The sequence below is a fragment of the Leptonychotes weddellii genome, chromosome 4 (genome assembly GCF_054177405.1).
Source record: "Leptonychotes weddellii isolate Sample4059 chromosome 4, ASM5417740v2, whole genome shotgun sequence".
NCBI classification, from domain to species: Eukaryota; Metazoa; Chordata; class Mammalia; order Carnivora; family Phocidae; genus Leptonychotes; species Leptonychotes weddellii.
The window spans coordinates 18,652,581-18,672,583 of record NC_138372.1 but is presented as its reverse complement, the minus strand read 5'-3'; the positions used below and the strand labels follow the sequence as shown (position 1 = coordinate 18,672,583).

Below are 20,003 nucleotides of genomic sequence, written 5' to 3'. Positions count from 1 at the left end.
GCCATAAAAGGAATGGACAATCTGACACATGCTACAATATGGATGAACCTTGAAGACATTATGTGAAGTGAGATAAGCTCATCACAAAAGGACAAAGATTGTGATAGAGTAGTCAGATTCACAGAGACAGAAAGCAGAATGATGACTGCCAGAGTCTGGGAGGGTAGGGGGAATGGGGAGTTACTGCTGAATGGGTATCAAGTTTTAGTTTGGGAAGATGAAGAAGTTCCAGAGATGGATGATGGTGACTGTTGCATGACAATGTGAATATATTATTGCCACTGAACTTTACACTTAAAAGTGATCAAAATGGTAAATTTTATGTTATATTATAAAATATTTATTTTAACAACCCCCCCCACCCGACACACACACACATGTGCATGGGTGCCTCTGGCTGGCTGAGATTTAGGCCCCCATGCTTGCACCAGCAGGAAGTGAACTGTGAAAGCTGCACATTCTCCAAGGAGGTCATACTCCCCAAAGCCCATCTCAGATGTGGCCATGAAGGACAGTCAAGGGGCCAGAGGGCACAGCTAGGAGGCATGGAGAACATTGGACAAAGGAGTCCCTCCTATAACTAATCAGGTTGTCTAATCAAGGAATGTTCTCCAGCCCCAGGGAAGAGGGCTTTGTCAGTTTGACCAGTGGGGATTCAGAACTGCTTTGGACCAGAGACTGCTATTCGTCTTCAATTCTTCCCTTTCTTAGATAGATGTTTGTATTGAGATTATTCTTGCTCTACCATTGTATATTTTGTTTTTTTAGTTCATAAGGAATGTTATCAGAAGCTGACTGAGAGACTTGGAGCTGAATATAGTCACTGGATGGGATTTGGGGTTATCTCCCTTGGGAGGGGATGTGTTCTGTGAGAAGAGCAAAAAAACAGGTATTTGGCTCAGGAAGACAGACTGAGGCAGACTGGGACACACAAATATCTGTGTTTTCTTCTTCCTAAACCTATATTCAGGCTTCATGTCCCAGTAGGGTTGCCAGATTTAGCAAATAAAAATACAGGATGCCCAGTGAAATTTGAATTTCAGATAAACAACAAAGGATTTCTTAGTGTAGTATGTCCTGTGCAACATTTGGGACATAATTATACTGAAAAAATATTTGTTTACCCCAAATTTAAATTTCACTGAGCATCCTGTATCTCACCTGGCAACCCTACTTCCCAGCCTCCCTTGCAGTTAGATGCGGTGTGTGACTGAGGTCTGGCCAGTGGCATGAAATGGAAGTGATGTGCATCTCTCCCAGGCCTGGCCTCTCAAAACCTCTCCGAAAGCAGAGGACTTTGAGCATCTAGAGGAGGGGAGAGTCACAAAATGGAAGGAGCCTGGGTCCCAAATGACTGGGTAGAACAGGCCTCCCTCCTCAAACCTGCACTAGACCACGATGTAAACAAGAAAGAACTTGTATGATGAAGCCACTGAGTTTTCGAAGTTGTTGATTACAGCAGTTAGTCTATTTTGAATAATAGCCCTAATCCCTATAAATTCAATAGCTCTTCTCATCCTTTCCTTAATAGCCTTTGACCTTGGTAGCCATTTCTTTCTTTCTTTTTTTTTTAAGATTTTATTTATTTTTTTGACAGAGGGAGACACAGCAAGAGAGGGAACACAAGCAGGGGGAGTGGGAGAGGGAGAGAGAGAAGCAGGCTTCCCGCTGAGCAGGGAGCCCGATGCGGGGCTTGATCCCAGGACCCTGGGATCATGACCTGAGCCGAAGGCAGACGCTTAACGACTGAGCCACCCAGGCGCCCCAGATACTATTTTTTTCTAGTGCTTTAATGATGATGAGGAGGAGGAGGAGGAGGAGGAGGACTAACCACCATTCACAAAGTTCTTACTATGGGCCAGGTGCTGTGCTAAGTGCTTTATCTAGTATCTCATGTAATCCTCCTAACTACTCTGTGTGGTAGGTGCAATCACCCCCATTTTCAGGGTGAGAAAACAGGTGTAGAGAAGTTCAATCACTTGCCCAAGGTCTTACGGGCCCTCCTTCTCTCTCTACACTTTTCCTTTCGACAGTCCCATCTAATCACGGCTGCCCTAATGACCATGTGTTGTGTGGACGGCTCCCTGACCTCTCTCCTTGTCTCCACGTGCACATTTTCTGGCATAGGAATGTACTGATGGCATTGCAAACTTGTGCAGCTACTCCTGTGTCATGCTGTTCTAAATACTTTTCATTTAATTTCCACGACAATCCTGAGATAGATGTTATTCATATCTACAAGGTAGCCAGCGTTACCCACATTTCACAGACGAGTGAACTGTGGCTCAGAGATCCCGTACTGGCTCACGTTCATACATGAGTACACAGCAGCTCTCAATGACAATACCTCAGTTCTACTCAAACTGAGCTCTCCCTGTCCTGTTCTGCTGCCTGCTTCCTATACTCATTCTCTGCCCTTAACTTTCAAATCCTCCCCATCCTTCAGAGTCCAGTTCAAAGGCTATTTCCCCACCATGTCTGTTTGGGTATTCCAAGCTGGAAGGGATCTCCACCTTCCGTGAATTTACAGAGAACTTACTCTGTACCTCGCTTTTTTTTTGGTAAGCATACAAGCAAAACTTTAATCCCTCCTCATCATAAAAAGTTCAGGGAGATGGGCGCCTGGGTGGCTCAGTCGTTAAGCGTCTGCCTTCGGCTCAGGTCATGATCCCAGGGTTCTGGGATCGAGCCCCACGTCGGGCTCCCTGCTTGGCAGGAAGCCTGCTTCTCCCTCTCCCACTCCCCCTGCTTGTGTTCCCTCTCTCGCTGTGTCTCTCTCTGTCAAATAAATAAATAAAAGCTTTTTAAAAAAGTTCAAGGAGAGAGGTACAGAGCAAGAAGTATTTATGGCCCTTCAGTCCCCAGAATTTACCAGTTTCTATTTTTTTTTTTAAGGTTTTATTTATTTGAGAGAGAGCACGAGTTGGGGGCGGAGCAGAGGGAGAGGGACAGACTTCCCGCTGAGTGGGGAGCTGGATGCGGGGCTCGATCCCAGGACCCTGAGATCATGACCTGAGCCGAAGGCAGACGCTTAACTGACTGAGCCACCCAGCCGCCCCTACCAGTTTCTATCTTCATTAAAGTTTCTGTGTATCTGCTACCAACTCTATTAGACAATTATTTGAGTACAGAACATGTAGCGAGTCATCTTTAGTCCCTAAAATAGGCATTCATAAACAATTGTTGAAAGAATTGATCGATTTCAAATCCTCTGAGCCTGCACACACTACATTTTTAGATGAAGGTGAGAAGGTCTGTTCAGGAAAAGAAGTGATTTTTTCCTCAAGAGGACTGGTAAAGACATGTCAAACACTCCCTCTCCTCCCACCTTCATTAAAGAACAAAAAAGCATCTACTTCTTAGGTGTATGAAGCGTCTGGTTTCTGTTTTAGCTGGGTCTCAGAAGGAAATGACTTTTCTCTGAAATTGTAGACGCCCAACCCAGCTGCAGCATTGTTAGGCCTCAGGGTAAACAGGAAGCTTCCTGCCTTGGGCCCTTCATGTCCCTCTCCCAGACTATTAAAGACTGTTAATAGGATGGTAAAAGGACAGCTGCTGGCCATAAAATCAGCCCATTCCTTAGATCCTTGGAGAGTTGCAACTAGATCCCTCCAAGTTCAGAGAGAAAACTATGTCTGTCTCCAGGTCACACACCAGGTGCATCCACCTAGCTGGGGTCATCAGTTATCTCCTCTATGATTAGCTGTAACCATAATGGCCTTTGCAGAATACCAGAGTTTGGTTCCTTGGCATTAGTTGAGAAGGTGGGATTTCCATTTATAAGGTTTCTGGTCCTTGAAACTGTTTCTGGGAGCGATCCGTCCTGATCATCCCCCAAAAAGAGGTAAAGAGGACAATCCATGAGAGCGAAGGATCTAGTGCTCCTACCTCTGTGATGCAGGGCTGAAACAGGACCTCCAGTCTTCCTGCACACAGGGTAGAAGTCCCTGGATTTGCAGCTGTTGGTGAGGAGGGAGGGAACAGTTTCTGCCAACTGGAGGGACACTAGGGCAGGGGTTATCCTCTTTTGCCAAGAAGGGCACTCGGGTGTCTTGGCAGAAGGCAGAGGGCTGCCCCGATCTGTGTGTACATTTTCAGAAGCATTTGACTCTGGACCAAATGCTCTCAGCTGTGCTAAAGCTAGGGTGATGGATGGGAAAAGCTTATTGGCCAGGCTGACTAGAAGCTCCAACAGAGGGTGCTGGGGCTCAGCCAGGAGCTTCCCTTCAGCTGGCAAGTTCAGCTTTCTGTCATGGTCAGAGGGAGTGTGTCAAAATTCCAATTCTCAGTGCTCTCCAGAAGCTACGACTACCCCTCTATTTTGAAGTTTCTGCTTGTTGGAATTTTTGGCTCAAATAGGGAATGAGTGGTGAGGCTGCAGAGCCTCTTACCTCCGTCAAAGAATGAGCACAAATAGCTGAGCAGGAGTCAATGATCTTACTACAAGTACAGTGATGGGCTCATAACCAAATGGGAGCCAGGAAGATACCATTTCATTCAACCTTGGACTTAGCCACAATTTATCAATTCATGCTGCCTTGTTGGCTCCTCTGACCCATGTCTACCAATCAAGCAAGCACAGGCACCTGGGCACAGCAGGAAAACCAGTCACCCCTTTGACCGTTTACTTGCCTGGCACAGATTTACTTACACAGGACAGGAGCCTGATTTGCCACGTGTCACTGCTTTCCCTCATTCAAAGGAAAGGTCACTTAAGTTACTCCTCAGAGTTGCACCTGAAGAGGGAGATTTTCTTCTGAGTACTGAAAGCAGGAAAACTGGATACCTTCTCCTAAAATCATGTGTGAGCCTCTACATAAGTGTTTAGATTGGGATGATGCCATTGCTTATGGCAGCTCTTAAGATCTTCGAGCAGAAAGGGACCTACTAGATTATATGGCCCGCCCCCCTCGCCCCTCCCAGGAATATCATTTCCCCCAGTTTCAGAAGAGATCACTGTGAAAACGCTCCCAAGGTCACACAGCTGGTAAGTGGGGTTTTACTGAGAGGACTAGAATCTGGGTCTCCTGGTTCTTTGTGCAATGCTTTTTTTTTTTTAAGATTTTATTTATTTATTTGACAGAGAAAGACACAGCGAGAGAGGGAACACAAACGGGGAGTGGGAGAGGGAGAAGCAGACTCCCCGCCAAGCAGGGAGCCCGATGCGGAACTCGATCCCGGGACTCCAGGATCATGACCTGAGCCGAAGGCAGTTGCTTAACCAACTGAGCCACCCAGGCGCCCTGTGCAATGTTCTTTTTACCATGACTTTTTCCCTAAGTATTTTGTATTATTTTAAAAAATGTAATTCAGGGGCACCTGGGTAGCTCCGCCAGTTAAGTGTCTGACTCTTGATCTCAGTTCAGGTCTTGATCTCAGGGTCGTGAGTTCAAGTCCTGCCCACCGTGAAACCTACTAATAAATAAATAAATAAATAAATAATTCATTGCATGCATAACCAAAAGTTGTTTAATTTGTGTGTATCTTTGTAAGATTTTTCATATAAATAAATGAACAAATCATGAAAATAAACAGAAACAATGTCCCATTTTAAAAAGATGGTCCTCCTTTACTTACTGCCAGTACACTGTTCAGGCCTCCACCATCATGTGTGGACTATTACCAGCCTGTCAGCTAGAGCCTTTGATGAAACTGACACTGAAATACTTACATTGACATTGACATTTAAATACTTTACATTTAAGTTTACAACTATCTCTGCTATGCTTGGTTGACGAGACAAATGCAACTGTACTTTAGACTTGGAGAGGAAGATTTCTTCACTTACAGAGAAAATAGGTACTACTCTAAAATTTGCCATAGCCAGGACCAGATGGGGCTTTCCAGTGGCTCACGCTTCTCCCATTCCTGACCAACCTTCAGAGAGACTGGAGGTTCCTAAAGGACAGAGCAAGGGTCAGGGCAGCACAGACAGTCCCAGTGTCTATCTGTACTTCCAGACCCCTGAGACTCCAGGTCATGTCCAAGGTAGGAAGTTGCAATGTAGGAGCAGTCCCAGGAGCCAGTAAGACAGGAAGTAGCCCAGAATGCATCGTGTGACTAGAGAATAGGTTTTCCAGTTATATACAAGTCCCATGATAGAATTTCTGGGGATCTTTTGTCCTGGTAGGGAGTCCCCTGCAAGGGGCTTCCAAGGCACAGTCTCTAGGGATCTCAGCAGTGGCTCTTGATTCTGAAGCAAGTAAGCTGGAAACCAGTACACAATAGGAGTGGAGGAACCCAGAAACCTGGTGAGAACCTGGAAATCATAAGAGGGGGAAAAACCCACACATTTATTGGAATATCACTGCTTCACAGTGGACCAGCCCGGGGCTTCCCTGCTGCTGGGTCAACTACCGCCCCACGACTAGAAATGTGTTGTTCTGGATAAGAGATTCAGCAGAACTTAGGATCTGCCTTATAAAGAGCTGTGACACCAGCCAGGTGACCTCAATGTTAAAATAAGCAGAGCTACAGACTAATTACCACAGTAATGGGCCAATCAATACTAACAACTACGGGGTCCAATTTGAGCCCAGGGCCTGGACTCTAACCGTTAGGCTGTGACACGGGGCTTTGGGAACCTGAAGGGGTTCCCTCATCCCCTGGGGATAGCAAAACAGAGGGAAACAAGGCAGGGGATCCTGTGGTTCAACATTTTCCCTCCTAGGGGAATTCAGAGCCAAGCCTCCACATGGCCTCCCTCCCTTTCGAAGCTGTGCTGGCACTCGCTCTACTAGTTAATCCACCTACAAACACAGAATGCTACTTTCTGTTTCCCCTGGGCCTCTTATTCACACAGCCCAGAGAACTTTACAAACAGCCAGTATGCGCCTCCCAGAGGCAGAAGCTGTAAAGGAGTGGCCGGCGTGGAGGAAACAACTTCCTCGGGGTTATGTGGGAACTAGGGTCGTAGCCAGGAATGAAAAAAAGGAAAGTATCAAAGGCTTCCCACCCCAAACATTACACAAGGGATCTCCTCTAAAGACTGGGCACCTGCCAGAGCTGAGAGTGCCTCAAGTCACCATCCAAGTAGACCCTCAGGGTATCCGTACAGTCGGGAAGGACCCGCGCTCTCCTCTGTGCTTTAACTCCTTCATCTCAGTCACTTCAGGTCCTTCCACGACTCTCGTGTCTCTGCACGCACCCTTCATTTGCCCAGAATACTCTTCCTCTGCTTCTTAAATGCAATTCCTTCTTACTCTTTAGGACCCAGCCTTAATAGGACACCCTCCTCAAATCCTTCAGTCCATTAGCTACTTTTTCCTCCGGTTTTCCACAATACTTTATCTCAAAACAGCAATTCCTCTTCCATCCCACTGTACTAGAAGTTTATCTCTTAAGTGTCTGTCTCCCCATTTCTACCAAGAGACCCACCAGGGCAGCAATCTTGCCTCACTCATGTTCCATTCCTCAGTGGTCTGACCCAGGGTCTGGACAAAGAAAGCCCCCAAATAGTTGGTGAATGAATAAATTAGGTACAGGTCACTCAAACGGGAGAAGCTAGCAGTGTTCCTCGACCCTGGCCAAGGGGTTTTGCCTGTATTCACACCCTTACCGCAGTCAGGAACCCACCTCACCTGAACATGCATGCATAGACTGCCAAACAGCAACAGCACTGCAGCGTGGACCAGGTACACAAACACCCGAGGGCCAAGGAATCCAGGGTCAGCTTTCTCTAGGGTCTTGCTCTTCTTGCTCCTGTGCATCCCAAGTGTAAGGCAGAGCCAAGGGTGGGTGGTCACATATGTCCATGTTGCCCAGGCAACCAGTATAGCCACTGGCGCAGCCAGTAAGAAATTGGGCACCTGCTTGAGCTCATAGTATCTCAAAAAGCCAACATTCCAGTAGATATCCTGGATATAGCTATATATTAGGGGAAGTTCCCAGGAGCACCAAGGTGGCTCATTTCCCTCCACAATCCGGTAGCCCTTGTCCACAGCTAACTTCAGCAAGGGCTCAGGGATGGGGCGCGCTGAGCCTGACAGACAGAACTGGGTATAGGCATAATACTGAAAGAGGGCAAAGGGAAGGCCAAGCATGAACACAGACAGGAACACAGAGCCCATCAGCTTCAAGAGTGGTCTCAGAAGATTCAGCACCATGAGAGAGGACAGAAAGCCTTGGCACTGAGAATACACGAGAAAGCCAATGTTGACCAGCCCATTGGAGCGTACGCCAGTGGCAAGGGCAAAGAGGAGTCCACTAGTCCAGCTTCGGCCCCTTTCCAGCTGCCCCATGGCGCTGAATGTCAGGAGGGCAAACAAAGCTTCTGAGTAACCAGCTGCCAGAAAGACATTGGCGGGGCTGAGGCAGAAGAGTAGGGCTCCATAAAAGGCCTGGCGGGGACAGCGCAAAACCAGACAGCCCAGGTCGTGAAGTGCGACAGCGGCCAGCATGGAGAACAAGGAATTGAGCAACGCTACTGAGATTAACAGGCGACTCCGTAGGTTCAGTAATGCCTGCAGGGGCCTCAGCAGTTCAGCTCCCACCAAGAGAGCCAGGGGGAAGCCAGGGAAGAAGGCAAAGTTGTGTTCATACAGATAGCCATGCTCGGCAATGAACAGGAAGTGTTCGGCATCCCAGTGAGACAGGCCACCCAGGAGACCTTCCACAAGTTGGTCCACAGAGCCTGAGGGGGCGAGGCGAGGAGGAGAGAAGGCTTCTGCACGATGATCAGGGATGATGGCATTGAAGAGAGCCTGTGGGATGAAGGAGAACTAGGATTTTGGTTGAGCAACTGGAAGGAAAGAATTACCATTTAATAAAATGAGGAAGAACAGACTTGTTGGAGGACAATTAGGAGTTCAGTTCTAGACTAGTTAAGTTTGAGTTACATATTCCAGGGCAGAGGTCAACAAGGCAGTGAGACATAGGAGCCTGAGGGTCGGGAGAGTGATCAGGGCTGGAGACATAAATTCAGATGTCATAAGTGCACAGAAGGTATTTAAAGGCATGAGACTGAATGAGATCACCTGGGGAGGGATGAAGCAGGGCTAGAGAAAAGAGATCTGAGGATTTGGCCCTGGATGTGTCAACATTTAGAGGCTTGAAGGAGAGTGAGGATCCAGAATGAAGATAAAGAGGGAACAGTCATTGAGGTATGAGGAAAACCAGGAGAGCAGGGTGTCTTAGAACCAGGTGAAGCAAGGGAGTGGTCAATTCTGCTACTAGGTCAAGGAAGATGGGGACTGAAAAGTGACCGCTGGATTTAGAAATGTATAGGTTACTTCAATGCCTCAGTAGTGAAGGCACAGAGGTGCAGACGTAGGCATGGGATATGGATGTGGGGGGAGCATGCACAAGGGCACTTCTGATTGGACCTATTTTTCTGAGTTTTCGCTCAGGGAAACAAGTTGGGGAAAAGGTGTTAGGGGCTTGAATAAAAAGATAAACATGTAAAATAAGTCATCTATGACCCCTAGTTCTCAAAATAGGCTGTGCACTGGAATCACCCAGGGAGTTTCAAAAATACTGATGTCTAGATGTCTGGGTCCCTCCCCCAGGATTAATGATTTCACTGGTATGGGATACAGCCTGGGCATTGAGTTTTGTTTTTTTTTTTTTTAAGCTCCCCCAGGTGATTCTGATGTGCAGAACAATTTCAGAGAATGGCAGGGTGAATGGGCCAGGGCAGTAAGATCACCAGGTAGCACTAAAGACTCACTTGGGCCAAAGATCTTGAAGAGAAAGAGACCAGTCAATACAGCTGTGTGTTTCTCTCTGGGCACGATGCAGAAGTAGAGAGAGAACGAAACTGAACCGTGGCTGGGCTTCCGTCCTGTGACCAAGCCGGGGAGCAGGGAGCAAGCAAGTTGTGTGTGTGAGCCTGGTGGATCATGGAATCTAGCTGGGTAAGAAGGGGTGCGGAAGCCAGAAGGTGGGTGAGGCACAGCGAAACGGTGGGAGGATTGGTGGATTATAGGTCCTGAGTGGGTGGAAGAGCCGTTAGAACTGGGGTACTAGAGGGAGTGAGCTGGAAAGATAGGAGATGGTGGTTAGTTGTATCAGCTTTATTAATACTGAAACCACCAAGAGATCAACAGGAGTGCTGGAAAGCGCAACAGTGAATCAGGGGCTAAAACCTTTAAGGAATGAAGAGGAATGAGCTGTCACTAACAGAGATGACAGCAACAGTGAAGGGTAACTGGGGAGATCACCTGATGGCATGAGCTTTAAAGCTGGAAGAAGGGTGGGGGAGAGAGAGGGATAATGAAATAGCATTATCATTAAATGTCTTTTTGCATCGTTAGATTGTCAGCTACTCAAAGGAAAAGAGACCGTGACTTTTCCTTCTCACCACCTAGCACAGTTCTTGGAACAGAGCAGGCACTTAACACAACCCTGGGTGTGAGGAGAGGAGACATACTCATTTCCAAATCACTATCTGAATTAGTCTTGCTTCCCTATCCCAGATGCCAGTTCACAATCCTGCTCCCAGGGGCCTGCCAATCACTCATCTGATACTGTTCTAAGCCATCATTGGGTCAGTTTCCCCAGCCCCACAACCGGGGTATAAGCCCATTCTTAAGGCTCTTTCTCTTTTTGGTCAGTTTCTTTATCAGGCCACTTTAAACAGTGAAAACGAATGGGACAGGAATGACAGTCACAGATAACAGCCCTAGTCTCCAAGCTGAAGCTACTTTTAACTAAACCTGGGGCCCAGCAGAGGCTGCTATGCCTCATCGTGCAGGAAGGGAGAAAGGAGGTTTCCAGAAAGGAAAAAGAGAACCCTGAGAAAATGGCATTTGTGGAAAAAAGAGCACACGTAATTATGCTAATATAACACCACTAGACTGTTGACACACATTCAACACCAACACATACTGAGAACATACTAAGCACTGGGCACTGTGCTAGGCATCAGACAGAATTTATATATATGGGAAATTTGATTAAAATATGTATCAAGAGGAGGCTTGGAGGGGAAAGGAAGCTGCAAAAGTGCAAATGCATTCTGAGGGTTGTGGTGGGTGAGGCAGCAAGGGGAGACACCTGGGGGAAGAGCTGGGGACATTGCTGACTAACCAAATACACTCAACTGACTGACTCCGTGCTCCGTCGCCTGGTAAGGCGACCCAGGGCAATGCCTTGGGCTGTCGTGCCCTAAAGGCATCTCTGGTTACAGAACCTCACGGTCCATTGGAAAGACCACTAGCTCAAGAGTTAGGAAGGCTGGGGTCTGATTCTGGCCCTTCTCTAACTTGCTGTGTGACTTTAGGGAAGCCATTGAACCTTTCTGGGCCTCTGCTGCTTCGTGTGTAAAACAAGGGATTAATAGACCATTTCTGGGCGCCTGGCTGGCTCAGTTGATAGAGCACGCGACTCTTGATCTTGGGGTCGTGAAGTTCGAGCTCCACGCTGGGCATGGAGTTTACTAAAAAAAAAACCATAGACCATTTCTAAGAGTGCTGCCCACCTTTTGGTTATCAGGTGTAGGTGTTCCAACCACATGGAAGGGTACACCCGGGAGGCAGAAAGAATATGGGGACGATTCTTAGTGCCTAGCCCAGTCATGTGGCAACAGCATGTTCAGGACAAAAGATCAGAGACTGACCTGCAGCACCAGAGTCAGGACACGGCAGCTGACTGCAAACCTCAGCACCTCTTTCCTGGACGGGTCCAGGGGCCACATCCTCTCACCACCGGGAATTCAGGGGTGTTGCTGCCTGGACTGAGCTCCCTCAGGCTTCTAAACTCCAAAACCCAAGGAGGAAACATCACACATGGGCCAAAAGTAAATATTGTTATTATTATTATTATTATTATTTTTTCACAAAAGTAAATTCTTGAAAGCATTCTTCACAGGAGACTCCCCCTTCAGCATTACATGGCAAACTTAACTGCCTAACTGCCCAGATGAGAGAAAAGCATCTTGAAGGCAGATGGGACCACTTGGTGTCACTTTGAAGCACTGTATTGAAGCACTATTCTACACGGATAGGCATGAAGTTGGAAGCTAGGCTCACAGAAAATCTTCAAAAGCCTGTTGGGTACCCCTGTGCAGGAACTAAAGACCTGGGTTCAAGTCTTGACTCTGTCACTCACAAGTTCTCATTCGGTCCTTCTGAGGCTCAGTTCTTTAGGTACAAAATGGGATCAGACTGTTGTTGTTTTTTTTTTTTAAGACTATTTTCTCTCACAAAATTGTCATGATGGTGAAGTGGACGGAAGTGTGAAGAATTACCACTAAATCCATGTTGTGGTTGCTATTATTTGGTGTGTGCCCTTTTCCTCTTGCCCAGAATAATAAACTAGATCCCAAACCAGAGTCCCAAAAGTGGGGCAGAGAACTCAACTGGAAGACCATAATGACTACACACTCTAGCCTAGCTCTCTGATGTGTGTTCAGCTGGTCTGTTAAATTAAGTGGAGAAGGAAAAGAAAACCACCACTCAGCAGGACTTCAGCCAGCTCACATTGCTAAAACAAACTGAGGGGGAAGACAGAGTTGACTACTAGGGATGGAGAAAACTGTTATTTCCCCATCTCTTTGTTGGAATGGCAGCAATGTATAAACAACTGCAAAGCCATTCTGAGGCAAGGAATGAACTTTAAGGCTTTTTTTTTTTTTTTTTTTTTAACACAACTCTTGGGCTAAAAGAAGTAGCAATGGCTCCTAAAGAACATTCAAATACCAGTCTGGGAAATCAGAAGTGGGGGTAAGAGCACCAGAGGCAGTTCACTGATTTGGGGTGAACTATCCCTAAAGGAAAAAACATTTCAACTGAGAAATTAAGAGGGAGGGCTGGAAGACTTTCCTTTCTTATCTAATATCTACCAAACCTTTAGGTATCATTTGTTTCTGAAATTCTTCTCTGATACTCACTAGACTATTTGATATGCTCTCATCGCACTCTGCTTCGTCGTCTTTACGGCTGTTGTTTATTTAAGTTGCTTTTGAGGGCAGGGGCTTTGTCTATCTTGCTCCCAACCCTGCAGGGCCTGGCATTACAGACAGGCATTTCAAGCCCGTGTTCTCACTGAGCAGAAGTGGCAAGAAAAAGATATGGCATCACCAGTTCACTGGCTCGGGATATAAAATCACTGCTATAAGTATTCCTCCCACCCTATCTCATGTTAAGATCAAGACCTAAGTCACAGAAGCCACAGGAAAATACAATTTCTCCAGCAAGGGAGCAAGATTGGCCAATAGCAACAGTACACCTTCCTCAGCACAAGGGGGCGCCTGCTGCTCACTCCATCACCAGGAGGCCCGGAGGAAGGGAGGGGCCGTCAACGCCACACAGGTTTGCTCATCAAAATTCAGTTCAAAGGCAAGCTTTTGAAAACCCCAGAGAGCCGCGGTAGTTTGTGAATCCACCCAACATTTCCAGCATCTGACTCGCGGAATCGAGAGGAATTGCAGAAACAAGTATGGCCAACCTCACACGGCCCCTGATTCTCTAGCCTAGGGTGAATTCACTTTTTCCCTTCACTTCCCACCCACATGCAGAAGAAATGTTGGGGACAGAAAAGCACTTAACCCACCTCTGCCTCTTCACCGGGCTTCCATTCTTCCTTTCCTCTCTCCAGAGTCAAGCTCTAGCCCCAGCGACCACAGGAGACTTGTAACCTACACTTAGCTTACAGGTAAACCAAGTAAAAACAAAATAAAGCCAGTGAGTTGTCCCTCTCGGCTAGTTGAAGACCTCACTTCCCAATAACGCCTTTGCGAAATCACAGACTCTTGAAATGGCAGGACACTTAGAGCAACTAGTTTTACTCTATTTTCCCGTGAGATAAATATGCCCAGAGTGGTGAGTAATAAAAATCTCCATGGTTTTTACATCCGAGATCTCATTAGACCCTGTGAGGCCAGTATAATTACCATCGCCATTTTATGGATGTGGAAACTGAGGCTCATTGGGGTCAAGTGACACACCCTAGGCTATATTTAAAGAGAATGTCATCTTTTACCCTTCTGGAACCTCATGGTCTTCCCACCGGCCCTCAACAGGGCCAAAGGGGATGTGCTCTTTCAGAGCCAGGGTAACAACCCAGGACTCCCAACTCCTAGCCCAATACTTGTCCAAAGACAGCGCATGCTCTTACTGGGTATGCTTAGGAAAGGGAGGGCCCTAGCTGAGACTCTGGGGAAGCCTGAATTGGAGCCCTGGACCCTTGGAGTAAGACAGCGTCCTCTGTAGAGTGGGGAAGTCTCCGTGACCCAGGGTCCTCGGGGCCAGAGGCGCTGCTGGCTGTCGCGAGCCAGGGACCGCCTTCTGCCACCCCAGCCGAGTCCGAAGCCCATTCTAACCCTTTCCTTTCGGACACAGTCCCAAACGGGCCGTGGGCACCTCCTCTCCCCAAAGGGGCCACGGCGCAGGGGTTACTCCCGAGGCGGCCGGCGGGACCCGGCCCGACCCGGCCTATGGCCGGAAGGCAGGGGAGGGCCGGAGGCTGTAAAGGAAGTGGCGGCACCGGGAGGCCGCTATGGCGGAGGGGCGGGGCTCCCCGGTTCTCGGCGGCCTTCGCCTCATTTCCCTCGGCCTCCGTTTGACGACCTCCCTCCCCCCGAAAACTCCAAGGCTCCGGAGCTGGCGCCGGGTCCACAGCGCCGGCCCGTCTCGACCTCCCAGGCGGGGCCCGAACCTCAGCTCCTCCATCCGGGGACCCCGAGCTGCCCGCGCCTGCGCACCGGCTCCGCCGAGGCGGTCCCGCCCCCCTCCTGCCCGGACTCGGAGGTGCCCCGCCCCCCTCCGCGGCGGCCATGTTGACTCCGGGCGCGCGGGGCGGGGACGGCGTAGCCCCAAGACTCCGTGCCCTCCGCCTTGGCACCTTCCCGCCTTGGTGACACCTGAAGAGTTCCCTTTGGCGCTTCGCGCGCCTCAGGTCCCCTCCCTGCCTTCAGTTAGCCCATCCGTGCTGCTGTGGCAGAGTTGGCGCTCTCGCCCGGGTTGCATCCCGCAAACGTCCACTGAGTTCCCGATGTGTGTATGCGGAGGAGGCTCTCGGAGTTGGGAGTCGCCCCGCGGCCTCTTCGCAGAAGCCAGAGCCGCACTTTCCCTGCTCTGAGGCATCAACCGCTCAGCACAGGGCCTGGCCCACAATAGATGGTCTCTGAAGAGAAAGAGGAGCCTTGGGGTTTCTGTGGCCAGCAGTGGCACCCAGAGTCCTGGGTGTGAGGAAAGTGGGGGATCCCCCTGCCTTTCCCCTCCTCCAGATACCGGGAACCTCGTGTCCGACTTCGATCCTCAGCTCCACCTCAGGTGGCTGATGAGGACGGTGCCGAGAAGGCCCCCCAGGACTCTTCTTCCTCATTCAAGCAGTTGCTCTCGTGGGAAGTGGGGCCAAAAAAGAAGAAGCAGCAGCAGCTAACTCAACAAAACCGGCTGTTAGGGAGGAGCGGCCAGTGGGTACCCCTGTAACGGAAACTGTTAGAACAACTTTGCACCCTCCTTCAAGGAAATAGATAATAAATCCTTCTCCGTTGGTGGATTTCTTGTTTCTCAGGATTCCAAAGCCGCCTGTGGTTTCAGTTATCGGCCCTCTAAACGGAGCTGGGGTCTGGGTTAGCCTCTGGCCACAGACCTGGACAGGGAGGGGTTTATCTTCTGCCACAGCTACTAGTGTGGGTGGGAACAAAGGGATGGTGCTATCTCTCCAGGCAAAGAAAACTAGCCTACATCAGTTCTGTGGGGGCCAGGCACTGCACTTTTAAATTCTAACTCATTTCAGGCTCTGACACCTAAGCTGCGCTAAGATACTGTTGTGTGTAAGGTGGATAAAGTAGAAATCACATGTTAGTCCTGAGTTGGAGAAGGGAACAAAAATGGAGAAGACTCTTCCCCAGTTTTTTCAGTGACACACACTTACTCTCAGCTCCAGAAGCCTGTCAGTGAATTGGCAAAGCTGTGGTGCACACTCGTGACTGGGGCCTGAAGTTGTGGCTTGAATCTCTAGAAGTCCATGAGGCTCCCAGCAGCACTCTGTTTGCAAAGACAAAACCGAGCAATGAACTGTACTTGCTTTGTGAATTCACAAGGGAAAAAGACATGCATTCTTAAGGTTTCCTCCATCCACACCAAATTCCCTCAAAAATCTGTATGTAAAAAGGGCAGGGGTCTCTTGTGACAAGTCAGAATGTTTCCTAACAGCTCAACTGTCACCCATTAGAGGTAGAACTTTGTCCAGATCTTCAGCTCTACTTTCCAGCAATTTCTCCTTCCTTTCCTTCTCTGCTACCCACCCCCCTCCTCTTCCGCTCTGTTTCCTGTTTCATTTTCTGGCTCCTGCTCTGACAGGAAAACAAGAAAGCTGAACCTTGTGCTCTCAAAGCCCTGGCTTGTCAGAATGGAGGAAGACTAGGTGGGATGGGAGGGGGTTCTAGAAGGGCCTCCAAGACTGCGGGCAAGTAATTGAGGAGGCAGCTCTCTCCAGTCTGCTTTTAGAGTCTGCAGCTAAAATGGAGCCTGCATCTACACAGGGAGCCAGCTGAGCAACCAGCACGGTGGGAGAGCCAGGCAGACAGACATATCCAAGGGCTCCAGAACGACTCTATACCACCCGGTCACTTCTATTAAGAAGCAAATATCCCATACCACCAACAAATGATTTCATAATACAAATTTCTGACCTAAACAATACAAGCAATGCATCACTGTTTCTAGAATCCTAGAAGGTAAGAGAGTTACAGCATTTCTGTTTCTTGAACTTGCCTGGCTCTGCTCTTGCTGCTTCCCCTGCTTGAAATGCCTCACTGCCGGACCACCCTTTGGCCAGCCCACTACCTTCAGGTCTCAGCTGAAAGGTGGCCTCCTCAGAGAGGCTTTTTCCCACTACCCAGCCACATCCAGCACCCTGTACTATCCCATCACCCTGTTCTGTTATCTTCATAGCACCTATCACTACCTGATTGTCCTGTCTATGAATTTTACTGCTTTCATTGTCTGTTCCCCTCTTATGGAATATAAGCTTGTGAGAGCAGGGGCCACGTTCACCAAAGTATTACCACTACTTAGAACAGTGCTTTGCACATTGTGTGTACTCAGTAAAGATTTGGTTGATAAATCAGTTTGTTGGCCCTGATACCTCTATTTTATGGATGTGGGAACGAGGCTCAGAAAAGGGAAGTGGCTAGCCTGAAGTTACATAGCTGGTGGCTAAGGCGAGACTTGAATTCAGATCTCCAGGCTGGTTCTTCTTTCCTGCCACTCGACACTATTTTAAACTTTCTCAGGTTTACCTCTTTCCCTCTCTTCCTTTTGTTCCACACAACTAAGAATCTGCACAGGCTATGCCAAGAACCCTGCATAGTGCACACCGCGTCTTAACAGCTCCTATCTACTCTTTCCTCTACTAAATTCCCATCTTACTCCACAAAATAGGAGTGCCTACCCTGTGACAGGGGATGAGGATGTAGCACTGAACAAGACGGACGCAGTCCTTGTCCTCATGGAGATGACAGTAATATCTACCTCATGGATTCTAGAGCGCTTGGCCCAAAGTGCTCACTGAAGGCGGGCTGTTGTAATTCCCTGAACAAAAAGGGGGAAGAGCGATGTTCCCACTGGAGGTGTGAAGAAGGAAGTTCGGTAGTTCTCATGGAGCATTCACCATGCTGGAGCAACCTGACAACTCGTTTCTTTCTGTAGCACCTTGCCTGGCTCCAGGTACCGTATCCAAAGGTGGCTTTGGCTGCAGACCGGGCAGAGGAACAGACCAGTGTGTCCATTCTCAGTAATTCAGTTTCAGACACTAGACTTTCCATGGCCCCAGCCCTATGGGAATGATGGAATAGCCGACCCTCATCTTGGCTTTGAGGCCACGCCGTTATGGGACAAAAGTGACCACACTGGCTTCTGATTCTGTTACTGCCAACTTAGCAGGCAGGGGCTAATGCCTGTGATGACAGGCAGAACTTTACGCTCCATCTTTTCTCTGTGGGCACTCACTGGCAGTTTCCAAGGATGTTGGGTGACATTCACATCCGTCCTGAAATCGGGGGTGGCACCAGTCAGGTTTTGGACGTTCCATTTGGCCTCTGTTGTATCATTTGAAGGTGTCCATCCACCGCGGGACACCCCACCCTGCCTCTCAATTGCAGGAGCCAAACACTGATCCTTTAGAGGCCGCAGACACTAAGTATTTTTCACCCTTCCTTCGGTGTTTGCCTTTCAGTACTTAGAAAACCTTGACCCGACTGCGGCCTAGTGGGAAGGGCCTTAGCCACTTGGGGGTGGCAGTGCCTGCAAGGCAAAAGAGCCAATGAGGTTGAGAGTATTGTTTAGGCCAGACTTGGCAGCTCTCCAGCTATGAAAGAAGGTTAAGGTCATTTGTGGGGGGGGGGGGCGGGGAGGAGGAGCCTGGGAAAAGAACTGCTGGCCACACCCCTGGGTTCTCTACTGGCGAGGTTCTATTTACTTCTCAAAAGCAAATTACTCACAGCTCAGTGGCTAGCAGTTCTCTCAGCCTGTGGTAACTCCAGTCCGAAACTGGAGACCAGGCTAGGCTCCCCCTGCATTGCAGGGGAGCAGATGAAAGGAACCCAGGAAACCAAACTCCTAGGTAATGCTCCACACATAGCCCAGAAATGCACTTTCTACACTAGAAAATGGAGTTCAAGAGGCCCGGTACAAAACATAGCCATTAGCAACACAGCTCACCAAAATATAGATATGAAAAGTTTCCCGTGTAGTTTTTTTTCCAGAAGAGTCCTAGGAAGGCATCTCGGTTGACGAAGGTGAGCCATTGTCTCTACCTCCCTCCCCCTCAGTCAATAGAGGAATACTGATTATTCATTCATTCCTGTCCCTGACCCAAATATTAACAAGCACACTTAGCTCGATGAACACTTGGTTGAAATTCTTGGGACAATTTTTACCTTATGCTGAATACGACAAAAACAAATCTTGCCTGCTGAGCTCCGCAGCTAGCTTCAGTTACTCCTGGGGTCCTCTGCCCCAGGGAGGAGGGCCGCAGCTGTGGGACCCCACTTGGACATTCTTTCCTGCCACTCGACACTATTTTAAACTTTCTCAGGTTTACCTCTTTCCCTCTCTTCCTTTTGTTCCACACAACTAAGAATCTGCACAGGCTATGCCAAGAACCCTGTGGGTGGGTGCGCTCAAACCACTTTCCTCAGCTGTAAAATGGGAGCCAGAATACTGACTTGCAGGCACAATCCTTGCAGGATTACTTGATGGGCTACTTCGGGTACACAAGTAGGTACGCACTAGAAAACTGATGTTTCGAGTTTCACTTCTAAGTGTCCACAACAATGGCATTTTCTCTGCTACTGCTTCTGGTCTCTCCGCTGTTTCCCCAAGGAAGGAGATGAACAGAGACGCTGTATATGGCAACATTCGCCTCATAAAAGTAACTGCATCTGGCCAACATCTACAGTTTCATTCAACAACTCCTTAAGTGGTCACCCTGTGTCGTAGGACCCGGATGTAGCAGTGACCAAAATAATAATGCCCTCAGAGAGCTTACATTCTAGTGGGAGACGACAGGTGAGTAAAATATACGGTTGACCCTTGAACAACAGAGGGTTTGAACTGCACAGGTCCACTTAAACAGATTTTTTTCTGATACAGTGCAGTACTATAAATGTATTCTCTCTTCCTTATGATTTCCCTAACATTTTTTTCCCTCTTCCTTACTTGACTGTAGGCATACTGCATATAATACAGATAACATACAAAATAGGTGTTGATCTACTGTTCATGTATCAGTAAGGCTTCCGGTCAACAGTAGGCTATTAGTGTAGGTTTTGGGGGAGTCAAAAGTTATACATGTATTTCTGGGGGGTGCCTGGCTGGCTCAGTCAGTAGAGGATGTGACTCTTGATCTCAGGGTCATGACTTCACGCCCCACGTTGGGGGTAGAGATTACTTAAAAAACAAAAAGTAAAAATAAATAAAAGCAACATTTGTAAAATTTGAAAAAAAAAAAAAAAAAGTATTTTTGCCCGGGCAGGGTGTTGGCAGCCCTGGCCTCCACACCGTTCAAAGGGCAACCGTACAACAGGCCGGACGTAACAAGGGCTACAAAGAAGA

General features: G+C 48.4%; 1 protein-coding gene across 6 annotated transcripts; it reads right to left on the bottom strand.

The window, feature by feature from the left end:
• Window positions 1-5,451: 5,451 nt before the first annotated feature.
• On the bottom strand, window positions 5,452-15,480 carry PIGV (phosphatidylinositol glycan anchor biosynthesis class V). Of its 6 annotated transcripts, none has more exons than XM_081817804.1 (5): window positions 15,171-15,480; window positions 13,492-13,586; window positions 11,558-11,692; window positions 7,581-8,702; window positions 5,452-6,259 (listed from the first exon to the last, which is right to left on the bottom strand). In XM_081817804.1, the coding sequence occupies exons 3-5, from the start codon at window positions 11,633-11,635 to the stop codon at window positions 5,978-5,980; spliced, it is 1,482 nt and encodes a 493-aa protein (XP_081673930.1). In that variant the 5' UTR covers window positions 11,636-11,692; window positions 13,492-13,586; window positions 15,171-15,480; the 3' UTR covers window positions 5,452-5,977. The 6 variants fall into 6 exon arrangements, with proteins under 6 accessions (XP_081673930.1, XP_030890619.2, XP_081673931.1 ...); XM_031034759.2 differs by lacking the exon at window positions 15,171-15,480 and adding an exon at window positions 14,596-14,667; XM_081817805.1 differs by lacking the exon at window positions 15,171-15,480 and adding an exon at window positions 9,668-10,181 and having other exon boundaries at window positions 13,492-14,589.
• Window positions 15,481-20,003: the final 4,523 nt, after the last annotated feature.